At 45.4% G+C, this 16,937-nt stretch overlaps 1 protein-coding gene across 2 annotated transcripts in view; it reads right to left on the bottom strand.

Moving 5' to 3' along the window:
* sec22a (SEC22 homolog A, vesicle trafficking protein) overlaps positions 1-12,885 on the bottom strand; it is a 68,612-nt gene extending 55,727 nt beyond the window's left edge. The window contains exons 1-4 of one of the 2 annotated variants that reach the window (XM_072579923.1): positions 12,658-12,885; positions 8,753-8,771; positions 5,588-5,702; positions 856-1,059 (exon numbers count right to left, since the gene is read on the bottom strand). In XM_072579923.1, the coding sequence (XP_072436024.1) occupies positions 856-1,059; positions 5,588-5,702; positions 8,753-8,771; positions 12,658-12,885 (566 nt within the window). The remainder of the gene's footprint in view (positions 1-855; positions 1,060-5,587; positions 5,703-8,752; positions 8,772-12,657) is intronic. The other variant, XM_072579922.1, reaches the window with a different exon arrangement.
* Positions 12,886-16,937: the final 4,052 nt, after the last annotated feature.

Genomic DNA, 16,937 nt, shown 5'->3' with positions numbered 1-16,937 from the left:
GTTATACGGGGAGGTTGGACAAGCTAGAGATTTTTTTTCTTTAGAACATTGGAGGCTGAGGGGGGAATCTTATAGAAGTTTAGAAGATCATGAGAGGCATGGATAGGGTGAATGCACTCAGTCTTTTTCTCAGGGTTAGGGAATCCAGGATTAGAGGGCATCATTTTAAGGTTAGAGGGGAAAGAATCAAAGGGAACCTGAGGGGCAACTTTTTTTTTTACACACAGAGGGTGGTACGCATATGGAATGAGCTACCAACGAAAGTGGTTGAGGTGGGTACATTCACAACATTTGAAAGGCATTTTGACAAATACACAGGTAGGAAAGGTTTAGAAGGAAATGGGTCAAGTGCAGGAAAAAGGGGTTAGTGGATGGACATTCTGGTCGGCATGGACCAGTCTGGGCCAAAGGACCCATGTCCACGTGTAGGACTCTATGACTCTATAGTTCCTAGGCTTTTCCTTACAGCCTTTCTGAAACAACAGCACCACATTAGCAATGTTCTGGAAAAAACAGTCTGCCCCATTTTTTTCAAACCATTCAAAAATGTTAGTAATGCCATATGCTGATATTTTGAAGTCCAACTCCAAAACTATATTTATACATACATAAAAATTAGACGTCTTCCATTGCATTAACTCTTTTTCTTTCTCTTGGCATGCTGCCAAACCTGCTGCATTTCTGCAACATTTCTTGTATTTATGTCAGGTTAACACTTTACTCCATACCAAATCCAACTTTATTGTAGAGGCAATGCATTGGTTCCAAGGTGCTTAAGCACACAAATCACATGATAAAAATGCAATTGCTTCCTTTCCTTCAAAAGCAAAAGGGAAACAGTTAACAAGGACTTACTGTATATTGTACTGTGCACTTTTCAGGGTGCATCGGTCAGGCAGATGGTTTAGTTTTTTGGACAGCACTTTGAGGTGCTTCTTGACTTCCTGTACTCCTTTATTGTGTTCAAAATCTGTGGAAGCAGAAAGCGGGAGGCCATCTCTGACACGCACAACAGAAGCAAACAGGACCATAGACATTTCCGACAACTTCCCAGAAGGGCTGGAAAACATTCAAGAAAATGCTTTAACAAGTTGATATATATTAAATATTTTCATAGTTGTAGAAGCTACTTGCAAAGAATATTTAAAATACACAGTCAGCACATGTACTGCAATACGACACATTAGTTGTCAACGATCTAAGTGAAACATTGTACTGGTAGATGCACACTTGAAGAAATATTATTCAATCATTATCGAATATGGAAAATAATCTGCATACTCACAAAGGCACGCCCAGAGAGGTTTCCACAAACATTTGCTTGCACTAAACATGCAGGCATTAGAATATGCTATGTATTGAAAGTTCAGGGCTTAAATTGCTAAATATTTACATTTTCCTCTAGTCTCCCTCACGTTACTTTGGCATTAGCACCCCATTGCTTGGAGGAGAAAAAAAACAGACAGAAGTTTCAGCAGTTAATCACAATCTAGTGACCAGAAGCTTATTAGTAGAAATAGTGAGCAAATGAAAGTTCAGACATAGCCATGATGGATCTGATATTTGAATTGCCTATCAGATTGGCTTAGACAAAGAGTGGCTAGTTAAGGAAAATATATTTGTCTGTTACTTCAGTGCATCATATCTAGCTGCTTTCAAAACCTGAAAATATTTGGGAGGTGGTAGAACAGTGGTAGTATCACTGGATTGGTAATCCAGAACCCCAGGTTAATGTTCTGAGAACAGGGAGCTTGAATCATACCATAACAGATGGTGAGATTTGAATACAATTAATAAAAAACTGAAATAAATAGCCAGTCTAATGGTGATCATTATCATCTAGTTCACTAATGTCACTAATAAGGTAAAAGCACATGGGATCCAGGGTAACTTGGCAAGATAAACCCAATATTGGTTTGGCTGTAGGAAACAGAGGACAGAGATTGAAGGCTGTCTGTGACTGGAGGCTGCTGTCCAGTGGCATACCACAGGAGTGAGAGCTGCATCTCTTATTGGTCATTATATATACACAAAACCTTGATTAGGCCACAGCTGCAATACTGCATGCAGTTCTGGTTGGCAACATTATAGAAAGGATGTGATTGTACTGGAGGGGGTACAGAGTAGATTCACCAGGATGTTGCATGGGTTAGAACACTTAGCTACGGCTTGGGTTGTTTCCTTTAGAGCAGAGAAGGCTGAGGGGGTCCTGATTGAGGTGCATAAGATTATGAGAAGTACGGACAAGGTGAACAGGAAACATCTGTTTCTGTTAGCTGAAGAGTCAGTAATGAGGCGGCATAATTTTAAAGTGAATGGCAGGAGTTTAGAGGGAATTTGAGGAAAACCTTTTTCATCCAGTCAGTGGTAGGGATCTGTAATGAACTACCTAGGTGGGTAACAGAGGCAGAAAACCTGACCACCTTTAAAATATACACGGATGAGCACTTGAAATATCACAACGTTAAAGGCCATGGGCCTCATCCAGGAAAGTGGGGTTGTATAGATATGTCATTGCAGACTCGAATTGCCTCTTCTGTACTAATTTAGGGTAGGAAATCTGCCATCATCTGGCTTATATGAGACTTCAAACCGACAACAAAGTGTTTGACTCTCAACTGTGCACTGGGCAATTAGGGATGAGCAATAAACACTGGCCTAGCCTGCAATGTCCACATCACATGAATGAATAAAGAAAAGGGCGACAGAAATAAAATTACAGCAAAAATATCTCTTTCCCTCTACTCTAAAAGCACTACAGAAAAATGTAAAACAAGTACTTCAACCTTAACCAATTAGATATTAACTGCAATATCTTTTATTACACATATTAGAATTTGATTGATTAAACTGATCATGAAAAATCAGAAGATCAAAAGGTTACAATAAACATTGAATCTGCATTTCAGCTTTTGCCATGTGAGAATCTAAGCGCCTCTCTTGATCGCACTACAGTTTTTTTTAAAAGGCACAAGTGTGCTTGGCTATCAAACTCATTAGTTACCACATTGAACTCTGTACGCTGAGAACAGCAAAACAAGAATAATCCAATAAAAGCTGCATCTACATAGTGCCTTTCACAACCTCAGAACACCCTAACGCACTTCAGAGTCAATGAAATATAATGTGAAATGCAGTCTCTGCTGTAATGTAGGAAACACAACAGTTAATTGTGGATACAATCTACTCCCACAAACGCCAATGCAATAACAACCAGATAAGTTTTTTTTAAAAATGATTTTGATTAAGGGATAAATACCGCCACTGGGGATAATCCCTGATCTTCTTTGGAATAGCGCCAGGGGATCTTTTATATCCAAAGTTGTCAGTCAGCAAACTCTGAAGCAAACTCCTCAAACCATACAGGGCACTCCCAGTAGCAGCCTAGATTTTTGTGCTCTAGATTCTGAGTTGAGATTTGAACTCAAAACCTCTGACTCCAATTGGCCAATGTCACTAAGCCATGGTTAATACACCTGTTTTTCAAGTCCAACATCTTAAAACGTGTTACAAGCAGCAAACTTGAAGTACCATGTCAAGGTTTAGCTGGTGTCAACATTAACCTGCAAAATACAAGACTTATCAATGCAGAGACTTTCAACATTTTGCAAGATCAAATGCTATACAGAGGAGGTCAGGTGAAATACAGTCATTTGCCTCGTGCAGTTTGCTTGAATATCCAGGTATTCTAAAACTATAAATTTAGCTATTGTAGCTTCTCAGGCTATCGAAATCACCAAGCAAGTTTGCCAATCAATTATTGCTTTCTACAGTATGACATTCTTGGGTAACACTGATAACGAGATCAAGATTACATTGTTCAAGTACTTACATTCAAATCCTGATGGCACTTTCAAGTTCCGTTTTGCCACAAATGTGATTTCACCAAGCAACTGAATTAAGCAATGCAATCTCAGCAAGCTCTTTGTCAAGTTCACATGGTTCAATAACAACAACGTGCAGTTATATAAAGCCTTTAACATAATGAAAACACCCAAGATGGTTCAGAGGACTGTGCCCAAGATGGGAGGCTGGCCAGACACATGTTGGAATTGAGTGTAAAAGTAACAAAAGTATTGCACCTGTTGTTCATAGTTGATGGGCCAACCTGCCAAGAGCTGCAACGGCAAACATTTTCAAACATCTTCATTGGTTCTAAAAGTTTTACAAAGTCATGAAATCGTGTAAGGCAAAGATATAAAATAAAAGCTATTTCCTCACGGCATAGATTTAGGTGTAAAAGTAAATCAACACGCTTATCATTGAACCATGCATACAAGCACTTGGAGTAAGTAAATGGAACTAAACACTCCCAGGCTGATGAGCTATTTTATTAAATATGCTGAACCCACTGACTGATATCAGCAAGTCTGAGGGAAGACATGTCTTCACCCATCTGGTGCAAAAAGACTAGCATTAAGCTGCTTGCTAAATCAGAGTTCAAATTCTATATTTTTTTTTCTGTGGTAGTGCTTATTTTTTCCCCAGCACCCATGTTGTGTGTGTGCAGGTGTGAGATACAGTGCACGAATCTTTATTCAAATTAGTTCAAACTCTATAAACAAGTCAATAATGATTCTTAGGGTAACATTAATTTACATTGCTCTATTAAAAAAATGGAGCACCCATAGGAACAGTAGGCTATTTAGCTCCTCAAGCCTGTGGAAGAGAACTCCAAATATCTACAACCCTTTGTGTATAGAAGTGCTTCCTAACATTTCTCTTGAATGGTCTGGCCCTAATTCTCAAACTATACTCCCTAGATCTAGAATATCCAACCAGTGGAAATAGTTTATCTTAAGTTAACCTGTCTTCTCCTGTTAGTATCATGAAGAATTTGATATGGTCACCCTTTAACCTTCTAAATTCTAGAGAAACCAGGCCTAATTTATGTAACCTCTTCGCATAACTTAACCCCTGAAGTACAGTATCATTCTTGTAAACTTATATTGTACGTCCTCCAAAGCCAATAAGTCCTTTCTAAGGTGTGGTGCCCAGATCCACTCTCAGTGCTCCCAGTGTTTTGCATGACTTCTGCATCCTTGTACTTCAGTCCTTTTATATATTAAGGCCAGAATTCCATTAGCTTTCTTGTTTTCTGCACCTATTCATGACATTTTAAAGATCTATGCACCTGCATATGACATTCACTATATTTAACTTCATACCATCTGGAAGTACGCTAATCTATCCTTTTTTTGGGTCCAAAATGGATAAACTCACACATGCTTACACTGAACTCCATTTGCCACCATTTTGCCTATTCAGTTTACATAAAATTACAAAGGGATATTGATAGACTATCATCTACTTTGATGACAGTGCTGGCTAACTTTGTGTCAACAGCAAGTTTCTGCAGCTCTGTAAATTATAAATGAAAACCATCTATTTAACAATTGGTAAGCAATGCGTGTGTAAGGATTAGTTTGTTGTAGAAACATTACAGAAGTTGGATTTTGATTTTTGTTTTATTCTTTCATGGAATGTGAGTAAAGCAAGTCTAACGTTTGTTGCCCATCCCTAACTGATCTTGAATTGAATGGCTTGCTCAAGCATTTCACAGGGTAGTTAAAAGTGAACTAGTTACCTGGGACTCAGCGATAAGCACTGCTGCCTCACAGCTAGGGACTCTGGTTCAATTCCAATCTCAAGCGACTCTCTGGGTGGAGTTTGCACATTCTTCCTGTGTCTGCGTGGGTTTCCTCCCACAATCGAAAGCTGTGCAAGTTAGGTGAATTGGCCATGCTAATTTGCCCATAGTGTTCAGGGATGTGTAGGTTAGGTGCATTAGTCAGGGGTAAGTATAGGTAATAGGGTAGGGGAATGGTTGTGGATGGGTTATTCTTCCAAGGGTCGGTGTGAACTAGTTGGGCTGAAGGGCCTGTTTCCAAACTGTATCTATTCTACTCAATCAGGTAAGGATGGCAGAATTTCTTTTCCAAAGGAATTAGCGAACAAGGTGTGCTTGTATGACAACTGATGACAGCTCTATCCATAATTTTCAATTCCAGACTCCTTCAATTGAACTTAAATTCATCAACTGCCATGGTGGAATCTGAACCAGTGTCCTCACTGCATTAACCTGCACCTCTGGATTACTAATCCAGTGACATCAGTAAAAAAAATTCTCACGTGGGTCTTAAGAGTTACTGGCAAGGCCGCAATTATTGCCCATCTCAAATTCTCCTTGAGCTAATTATCCCCTTAGGCCATTTCAGAGGACAGTCAACCAACTTGCAATGGGTGTGGACTCACGTGTAGATTAGACAGGGTAAGAACAGCAGATTTCCTTCTCTAAAACAAAACAAAAAATTATTGCCAAGGCCAGAGCCAGAGAACCTAAAGTGGAGAGAACCCAATCATTTGAATTAAACGATAAGAATAGATTGCAGATTTAATGCTAAAAAAAATGATCAGGTAGTGGAGTTAAGACACTGAATGAATCTCATTGCAGCCTGCAGCATAGGTGATGCCCATTTTGCCCATAATGCATATAGGCTCTTTAAAAATAGCACCAGCCCTTTGACCCTACATTTTGTTCGTAATTTTGTACGTGCCTGAACCCCACTTGTCCATCTGACTGATCTTTAAATTTATTTACAGAATTAACTTTCAACACCGACATAAAAAAAAGTAACATGGACAAGTGAGAATCAGGTATAATCATAGCTACTGACACAAAGAAAAGAACATGGGACTAAGCACCAGCAGCATTTTCAAACAGTCAGTATCAACAAGATGGGCCATATAGACAAGTTGCAATGATTTTCATCCCTAGTGTCGTCATTCAAACCAGCAAACTTTTCTTTGCCTTAAATTTCCCTCTATTTAACTGTTTAACTTAAAATTATTGGATAATTCACTTTTGATTTGAACAGTTTGCATAGATTTTGCTTTTGTCACTTATGGAAAGTCATGTAAGCAATTAAAGGTATTTATATTACAAACACTAGTTCACTTGTGCAGCCAGCTGCAAGCCAATGTGTTGAAATGCCAGAACTCATTAAGACCAGCAGACTGCAGGCTCACTAAACAAGAGCTTGAAACCTTTACTTGAAATCTTCAGAAATCATTAACTCCAAGCACATACACTTGAACAGTAGCATATACTGAAACAGAAGTAGGCTATTTAGCCACTTGAGCCTGTTCCCCTATTAAAGGCTGATCCGCACCTCAATTCCGTTTAATTGCCTTTGATTCATATCTCTTTCTTAATTTAAAAAAATCCATCCCAGTGTTGAACATTTTAATTCATCAACCATCCCCTGAGATGAGATATCCATAGTTGAAAAGGTGCTCCAAAACAATTGATGGCATTACAACTTAAGTGTTGATAAACAGCATGGTGCCTTGCACTCATTAGGGCTGAAACACAAGAAAGCCAACTTCAGAAAAGGAACAACACTTCAGAGCCAAGGAGTATTACAGCACAGAAAAAGCCCTTTAACCCACTGTTCCCGCATCAGTCAAAAAGCAGCCATCTTCCCTTAGCCTTGTATGCTATTGTGTTTAGTGTTGTGATGGCTCCTGCCTCTGCCATCCTTTCAGGTGTTGAGTCATTGCCTGCTGGGTGAAAGGATTCTTCCTTAATCCACTCTAAACTTCCTGCCTCTTAACTTAAATCTATGCACTCTGGTTATTGACTTTTCCACTTTTGGGAAAGTCTCCTATCTATGCTAACAATGTCCCTCAATTTTGTAGATCTCAAGCAGATGTCCTCACACCTCACCCCCTCACACTGTCAGTCTTCTCTGCTCCAAGAAGAACAACTCTATCTACAAAGCTGAAACACTCCAAGGATGGCAACATCCCGGTGAATCTTCTCTGTACCCTCTCCAGTGCAATTACATCCTTCCAATAGGATGGGCAACAGCTGTGCCTTACCAATATCTTATACAATGCCATCGTTACTATTGTATTCAATGCCTTGATGAATAAGGCACATATCTCATACAGCTTCTTGAGGACCCTATTCTACTGCCCTGCTAGATTCAAGGGTATATGGACACGCACACTAAGGTCCTGCTGATCTACAGTACTTCTCAGGCGCACTCAGTCATGTGTACTCTGGTTTTGTTAGTTCTCCTGGAATGTATCAGTTCACACTTTCTGGGATTAAACTTTATCTACCACTGTTGTGTCCATCTGACCAGTCTATCTATATCATCCAATAGACCAAGCTTTCCCATTAGCTGTTTACTACACTACAAATTTACTGATCAATCCTACTACATTCATATCTAGACCAAAATGTACAAACAGCAAGGGAACCAGCAGTGACCCATGCAGTAAGCCAATAGACTCAAGTGGTGTCCAGTCACAAAAACAACCTTTCACTTGTAGCCTCTGCATCCTGCTCACCTGCCAATTGTAGATCCAATTTGTCAAATTGTCCTGGATGCAATGGGTTCTTACCTTCTTGATCAGTCCCCCACATGAACACCTTGTTAAACATTTTAGTGAAGTACACATGGACTATGTCAACTGTACTACCCATATTAACATACTAGTTATCTCCTCGAAAAATTCAATCAAATATTTCGACATCAGCTCCTCCTTTACAAAACCATGCTGACTACCTCTGATTAATAGTGGGACGGTATGCTTCAGTTATACGGGGTACGGTGAGACCACAAATGCAGTACTATGTGGAATCAAGGGTTATGAGGATAAGGCAGGAACAGGATACTGATTGTGGATGATCAGCCATGATCATAATGAATGGTGGTGCTGGCTCGAAGGGCCGAATGGCCTACTCTTGCACCTATTGTCTATTGTACAGCATTGGTAATTTTATTTAAGGATGGATGTAAATGCACTGCAAAGCAATTTAGAGAAGGTTTACCAGATTAAAACCTAGAATGAAGAGTCAGGCAGCTGTGCTTTTCCAGCACCACACTCTTGGCTCTAATCTCCAGCACCTGCAGTACTCACTTTCGCCTAATACCTAGAATGCACGAGTTATTTTATGAGGAGAGCTAATGTAAGCTCAAATTGTGCCTGGAGTTAAGAAAGGTAAGAAATAAACTGATTGCAACACACAAGATCCTATGGGGACTTGACATTGCAGGCGTGGAGAGAATATTTCCCCAATGGAAGAATCTGGAATTGCTCATTTCAAACACTCCTAAGGCAATTCTTTGGAACTCTTCCTGAAAAGGTGGTAGAAGGAGATTGCTCAAATATTTATAAGGCAGGGTCAATAGATTCTTATTAAGCAAAGAGGCGAAAGATAATTAGGGGTACGAGGAAATGCAGATCTGAGGCTAGAATCAGATCAACTGTGATCTTACTGAATGTTGAAGGAGACCCAAGACTGAAAAGCCTATTCCTTCTCCTTGTTTCAAATGAAGGGTTCAAAGGTTAGCCAGTGTCAGGATGGAACCACAAACAACAAGACAGTTGCCAATAAACACAATTGTGTAGAAGTGAAGAAACACTTTCATTTGCATAATGTCTTTGACGATCTCTGGATATTCCAAAGTACTTGAAGACCTTCCTGCCATTATAAGATCAGAAGTGGGGATGTTTGCCAGTGATTGCACAATGTTCAGCACCAATCACAACTACTCAGCTACGGAAGCGATCAATGTTCAAATGCAACAAGTTCTGGACAATATCCAGAGAAGTAACATTCACGCCACACAAATGCCAGACAATGATAATCTCCAAGAGACAATCTAACCATAGCCCCTAGACATTCAATGGTATTACCATCACCACTCTTTTAAACATTGTTGCAAATAAGAGCAGGTCAGAGGCTAGGACATACTGTGGTGAGTAACTCACCTAACTCTCCAAAGCCCATCCATCGTCAACAAGGCACAAGACAGGAGCATGATGGAACACTCCCTAGTTGCCTGGATGGGTACAGCTCCAACAACACTCAAGAAGCTTAACACCATCCAGGACAAAGTAATCCACATGACTGGCACGGCATCCACAAGCATAGACTTTCTCCACCACCGACACCCAGTAGCAGCAGTGTGAACAATCCGTAAGATCCACTGCAGAAATTCACCAAACGTCCTTATACAGCACCTTCTAAACCCACAACCACTGCCACCGATAAGGACAAGGACAGCAGATGTATGGGAACACAGTTATCCGCAAGTTCCCCTCCAAGCCATTTACCATCCTGACTTGGAAACACACTGTCGTTTCTTCACTGTCACTGGGACAAAATCCTGGAATTTCCTCCTATTGGCATTGTGGGACAACCCTTGCCATGTGGACTGCAAAGGTTTAAGAAGGCAGCTCACCAGCACCTTCCCAAGGGCAATAAAAAAATGCTAGCGCAGCCAGCAATGGCCAGATCCCACAAGTTGAAGTAGTACTGCAGTCTAATCACAATGTCACATAAGATGTAAAGCACCCAAGTGCGCACACAGTATGACCTCGAGGAGAGCTGTGAGATAACAAGCTGATGATCTGCTTTAAATGATGCTTCCTGAAGCATAAATCCTGGCCAGGGCTGTGGGATGAACTCCTTGGTTCCTCTTCAGTGACTTTTGACAGCCAACTGAATAGACAATAACAGTACTGACAACATAACCATCTCATAACACAGGTTATACTTGCAAAAGTGCCACATTCTAGCATCAGTGCAACATGCCTTCCAATAAGAATCACCCAAGCCCCACATAACTAGATGTCTCTCTGTACTGATACTCAGACACGTAAGTGCCTCATGGGCTGAGTCACGGAATGGGCAGCCCTCTCAGCACTGAAACCCTCCAGTCTGCCCACCACAATGACACTGCCAAGAATGAGATGCGAGCTTGGATCGGACCCTCAAGACATTGCAGAGTTCCCCATGTAATTACCCAGCGACTATGCGGAGCTCCCTGAGTACTGACGTCCCAACAGTACCAACTGCTAACAGCGCTGACCCTCCGACAGCGCGGCGCTCCCTCAGCGCCGACCCTCCGACAGCGCGGCGCTCCCTCAGCGCCGACCCTCCGACAGCGCGGCGCTCCCTCAGCGCCGACCCTCCGACAGCGCGGCGCTCCCTCAGCGCCGACCCTCCGACAGCGCGGCGCTCCCTCAGCGCCGACCCTCCGACAGCGCGGCGCTCCCTCAGCGCCGACCCTCCGACAGCGCGGCGCTCCCTCAGCGCCGACCCTCCGACAGCGCGGCGCTCCCTCAGCGCCGACCCTCCGACAGCGCGGCGCTCCCTCAGCGCCGACCCTCCGACAGCGCGGCGCTCCCTCAGCGCCGACCCTCCGACAGCGCGGCGCTCCCTCAGCGCCGACCCTCCGACAGCGCGGCGCTCCCTCAGCGCCGACCCTCCGACAGCGCGGCGCTCCCTCAGCGCCGACCCTCCGACAGTGCCCACTCCCTCAGCGCCGACCCTCTGACAGCGCAGCCCTCCCTCAGCACTGACCCTCCGACAGTGCGGCGCCCCCTCAGTACTGACCCTCCGACAGTGCAGCCCTCCCTCAGCGCAGCCCTCCCTCAGCACTGACCCTCCGACAGTGCAGCCCTCCCTCAGCGCAGCACTCCCTCAGTACTGACCCTCCGACAGTGCAGCACTCCCTCAGCACTGACCCTCCCACAGTGCCCACTCCCTCAGCGCCGACCCTCTGACAGCGCAGCCCTCCCTCAGCACTGACCCTCCGACAGTGCGGCGCCCCCTCAGTACTGACCCTCCGACAGTGCAGCACTCCCTCAGTACTGACCCTCCGACAGTGCAGCACTCCCTCAGTACTGACCCTCCGACAGTGCAGCACTCCCTCAGTACTGACCCTCCGACAGTGCAGCACTCCCTCAGTACTGACCCTCCGACAGTGCAGCACTCCCTCAGTACTGACCCTCCGACAGTGCGGCGCCCCCTCAGTACTGACCCTCCGACAGTGCGGCGCCCCCTCAGTACTGACCCTCCGACAGTGCGGCGCCCCCTCAGTACTGACCCTCCGACAGTGCAGCACTCCCTCAGTACTGACCCTCCGACAGTGCGGCGCCCCCTCAGTACTGACCCTCCGACAGTGCAGCACTCCCTCAGTACTGACCCTCCGACAGTGCGGCGCCCCCTCAGTACTGACCCTCCGACAGTGCAGCACTCCCTCAGTACTGACCCTCCGACAGTGCGGCGCCCCCTCAGTACTGACCGTCCGACAGTGCAGCGCTCCCTCAGTACTGACCCTCCGACAGTGCGGCGCCCCCTCAGTACTGACCCTCCGACAGTGCGGCGCCCCCTCAGTACTGACCCTCCGACAGAGCGGCGCCCCCTCAGTACTGACCCTCCGACAGAGCGGCGCCCCCTCAGTACTGACCCTCCGACAGAGCGGCGCCCCCTCAGTACTGACCCTCCGACAGTGCAGCACTCCCTCAGTACTGACCCTCCGACAGTGCGGCGCCCCCTCAGTACTGACCCTCCGACAGTGCGGTGCCCCCTCAGCACTGACCCTCCGACAGTGCGGCGCCCCCTCAGTACTGACCCTCCGACAGTGCGGCGCCCCCTCAGCACTGAGCCCCTGACAGTGCGGCGCCCTCTCCTTGCTGCACTGGGAGTATTAGTGTGGTATGTCCCTCTCTGGCCTGGTATTTGAGCCCAGGCCGCCTGTGACTCGGGGATGAATTGCTGCCCAATGTCCCCAGCACAAGCGGGGCCCTTGGTTCCCCGCGGTCTACCCGGCAGCGGGCCTCATCCGTTACCTCGGAAACCCGTCGCCCAGAAGACAAGGCCCCAGGCCTTTCCTCCAGCCGCTCGTGCTGTGAACCAGAGCCGGTGCTTTGCCTGTGGTGACCGGTCCGTGTCCCGCTCTCCGGGCTGCGGCTGTCGGGTTTGTGGGGGACGAGGTCGCCGACCCGTCTGACAAAAACCGAGCGAGTGCAGCGCGCAGGCGCACCCGCCCCTCGCCCCGTTTGCTCCAGACAGCGCATGCGTATTGACCGGCTCACGCATCAGTCCGCTCCCAAGCGGCAAACGGCGTAGCGCACGCGCACCCTCTTCCACGCCTGGAGTTCGGGGCGCATGCGCGTTGGTCCTTCCACCCGCTGGATCCAGGCGTGCACGCGCGCCTTACGGGATGGGGTAGCCTCGGCTGTCAATCAAACTCCGCAACCCTTGTGTTTACGTGGCAAAGGGGTTTGCAGACTGTGAGCAGCTTGCGGAATGTGAGAAATCAGGCTTATTCATCAATGCCTTGAGATGACAGACTCCTTACCAGATACATGTGGCAGTACTTTAAATCATTCAGCATTGAGTTGGATCATCCAAAAGTTTATATATTTTCTAAAATATTCTCGACTGGAGTACAAGCATTGCTGATTGGTCAGCATTTATTACCTGTCCTTAGTTGGAGAGCAGTCTTCTTGAAAAAAACATGTGCAGTACTTAGACCCTCAATGCTATTAGGCGAAAGTGGGTACTGTAGATGCTGGAGATTAGAATCAAGATTAGAGTAGTGCTGGAAAAGCACAGCAGGTCAGGCAGCATCTGAGGAGCAGGAAAATCGACTTTTCGGGCAAAAGCCTTTCATCAGGAACGTTGCCCGAAATGTTTATTTTCCTGCTCCTCGGATGCTGCCTGACCTGCTGTGCTTTTCCAGCAGTGTGGACAACAAAGAAGGTTACCTCAGATTACAACCAGATCTTGATCAGATGGGCCAATGGGCCGAGAAGTGGCAGATGGAGTTTAATTCAGATAAATGCAAGGTGCTGCATTTTGGGAAAGCAAATCTTAGCAGGACTTATACACTTAATGGTCAGGTCCTAGGGAGTGTTGCTGAACAAAGAGACCTTGGAGTGCAGGTAGATAGGATGGTGAAGGTGGTGTTTGGTATGCTTTCCTTTATTGGTCAGAGTATATTGAGTACAGGAGTTGGGAGGTCATGTTGCGGCTGTACAGGACATTGATTAGGCCACTGTTGGAATATCGTGTGCAGTTGTGGTCTCCTTCCTATCAGAATGATGTTGTAAAATTTGAAAGGGTTCAGAAAAGATTTACAAGGATGTTGCCAGGGTTAGAGGATTTGAGCTACAGGGAGAGGCTAAACAGGCTGGGGCTTAGATCAGAGTGATGCTAGAAAAGCACAAGGTCAGGCAACATCCAAGGAGCAGGGAAATCGATGTTTCGGGCAAAAGCCCTTCATCAGGAATAGAGGCAGGGAGCCTCCAGATGGAGAGTTAAATGGGGTGGGCCGGCAGCTGGGGAGAAGGTAGCAAAGAGTAAAATAGGTGAATGGGGGTTGGGGATGGAGGTGCTAGGTCAGAGAGGAGGTTGGAGTGGATTGGTGGGAAGGGAGATTGGCAGGTCGGACAGGTCATGAGGACAGTGCTGGGCTGGAAGGTTGGAACTGGGATAAGGTGAGGGAAGGGGAAATGAGGAAAGTGGTGAAGTCCACATTGAAGTGTTCTGAGGCAGAAGATGAGGTGTTCTTTCTCACCGTTCCTTGAGTGTCACTGGGTCAAAATCCAGGAACGCTCTCCTTAACAGCATTGTGGATGTAGCTACAGCACATGGACAGCAGTGATTAAAGAAGGCAGTTCAGCACCGCCTTCTCAAGGGCAACTAGGGACAGACAATAAATGCTGGTTGCACTTGCCAGAGTTTAGAAGGATGAGGGGAGATCTCTTTGAGGTATATAGATGCTGAAGGAAATTGACAAGGTAGACGTGGAGTGGATATTGAGCTGCAAAATGTGTTGCTGGAAAAGCGCAGCAGGTCAGGCAGCATCCAAGGAGCAGGAGCATCCTGCTCCTTGGATGCTGCCTGACCTGCTGCGCTTTTCCAGCAACACATTTTTCAGCTCTGATCTCCAGCATCTGCAGTCCTCACTTTCTCCTAGTGAAGTTGATATTTCTCCTTATCGGACAATCTAGAATGAGAAGTCACTGTTTTAGGCTTAGGAGTGGCACATTTAATACAGAAATGAGGGGGAATGACTTCTCTCAAAGGGTCATGCATCTATACCCCACTGTGAAGTGGATACTGGAGACACTGAATAAATTTAATGAAAGATTTTTAATCAGTAACAGGTGAAGGGATTATGGGGATATGTAGGAAAGTGGAGTTGAGGCTGAAGTGAGATTAGTCGTGATTGTATTAAATGGTGGAGCAAGTTCTCAGTTGCCTACTCCTGCTCCTAGATCTTATGTTCTAATGCAATAGTCACCATCATTGAGATCAGCTTCGAATTCAGCTAACAGAGCACCAGTATAAACCTCACCGGTTGTGAATTTCAGATTTAAACTTGTACTTTTAGATTAGATTAGATTAGGTTAGATTAGATTACTTACAGTGTGGAAACAGGCCCTTCGGCCCAACAAGTCCACACCGCCCCGCCGAAGCGCAACCCACTCATACCCCTACATTTACCCCTTACCTAACACTACGGTGCAATTTAGCATGGCCAATTCACCTGACCTGCACATCTTTGGACTGTGGGAGGAAACCGGAGCACCCGGAGGAAACCCACGCAGACACGGGGAGAATGTGCAAACTCCACACAGTTAGTCGCCTGAGGCGGGAATTGAACCCGGATCTCTGGCGCTGTGAGGCAACAGTGCTAACCACTGTGCCACCGTGCATTAAAGTTGCATTTTGGTAAAGGAAACCAGGGCAGGACTTGCAAAGTTAATGGTAGGGCCCTGGAGAGCGTTGCCAAACAAAAAGACCTAAGAGTTCAGGTTCATAGATTCTTTAAAGACAGAGTGGTGAAGAAAGCATTTGGCATGCTAGCTTTCATTGGTCAGAGCACTAAGTATAGGAGTTGGGACATCATGTTGCGGCTGTACAAGATAGCGGTGAGGTTACTTTTAGAATACTGCGTACAGTTCTGGTTGTCCTGCTATTGGAACAACACTATTAAACTAGGAAGGACACAAGAAAATAGTTACAAAGATGCTGCAGGGTCTGGATTGTTTCAGTTATAAGGAAAGTCTGGATAGGCTGAGACTTTTTTCCCTGGAGCATTGGAAGCTGCGAGGTGACGTTATAGAGGTCTTTAAGATCATGAGGGATGTAGATAAGGTCTTTTTCCTGGGCAGGGGGGCTCAAAATTAGACGGCATAGGTTTAAGGTGATAGAGGAAAGATTTAAAAAGAAGCTTTAAGGGGCAGCTTTTTTCACATGGAGGGTGGTGGGTATATCGAATGAGCTGCCAGGAGAAGTGTTAAAGGCAAGTACAAAAACAACATTTAAAAGACATTTCGACAGGTACATGAATAGGAAAGTATTAGAGAGGTCAAATGCAGGGAAATAGAGTCATAGAGATGTACAGCATGGAATCAGACCCTTCGGTCCAACCCGTCCATGCTGTCCAGATATCCCAACCCAATCTAGTCCCACCTGCCAGCACCCGGCCCATATCCCTCCAAACCCTTCCTATTCATATATCCATCCAAATGCCTCTTAAATGTTGCAATTGGACCAGCCTCCACCACATCCTCTGGCAGCTCATTCCATACACGTACCACCCTCTGCGTGAAAACGTTGCCCCTTAGGTCTCTTTTATATCTTTTCCCTCTCACCCTAAACCTATGCCCTCTAGTTCTGGACTCCCCCACCCCAGGGAAAAGACTTTGCCTATTTATCCTATCCATGCCCCTCATAATTTTGTAAACCTCTGTAAGGTCACCCCTCAGCCTCGGACGCTCCAGGGAAAACAGCCCCAGCCTGTTCAGCCTCTCTCTACAGCTCAAATCCTCCAATGCTGGCAACATCCTTGTGAATCTTTTCTGAACCCTTTCAAGTTTCACAACATCTTTCTGATAGGAAAGAGACCACAATTGCATGCAATATTCCAACAGTGGCCTAATCAATGTCCTGTACAGCCGCTACATGACCTCTCAACTCCTGTAATCAATACTCTGACCAATAAAGGAAAGCAAACCAAACGCCTTCTTCACTATCCAGACTAGTTCAGTTCAGCATACCTTGTTGGTATCGATGAGTTGGACCGAAAGCTCTGTTTCTGAGCTGTATTACTCTA

Source organism: Chiloscyllium punctatum, chromosome 10, assembly GCF_047496795.1.
Source record: "Chiloscyllium punctatum isolate Juve2018m chromosome 10, sChiPun1.3, whole genome shotgun sequence".
In the NCBI taxonomy this organism is placed as follows: Eukaryota; Metazoa; Chordata; class Chondrichthyes; order Orectolobiformes; family Hemiscylliidae; genus Chiloscyllium; species Chiloscyllium punctatum.
Note: the sequence above shows the minus strand (reverse complement) of the source record. Positions and strands in the feature narration are given on the sequence as shown.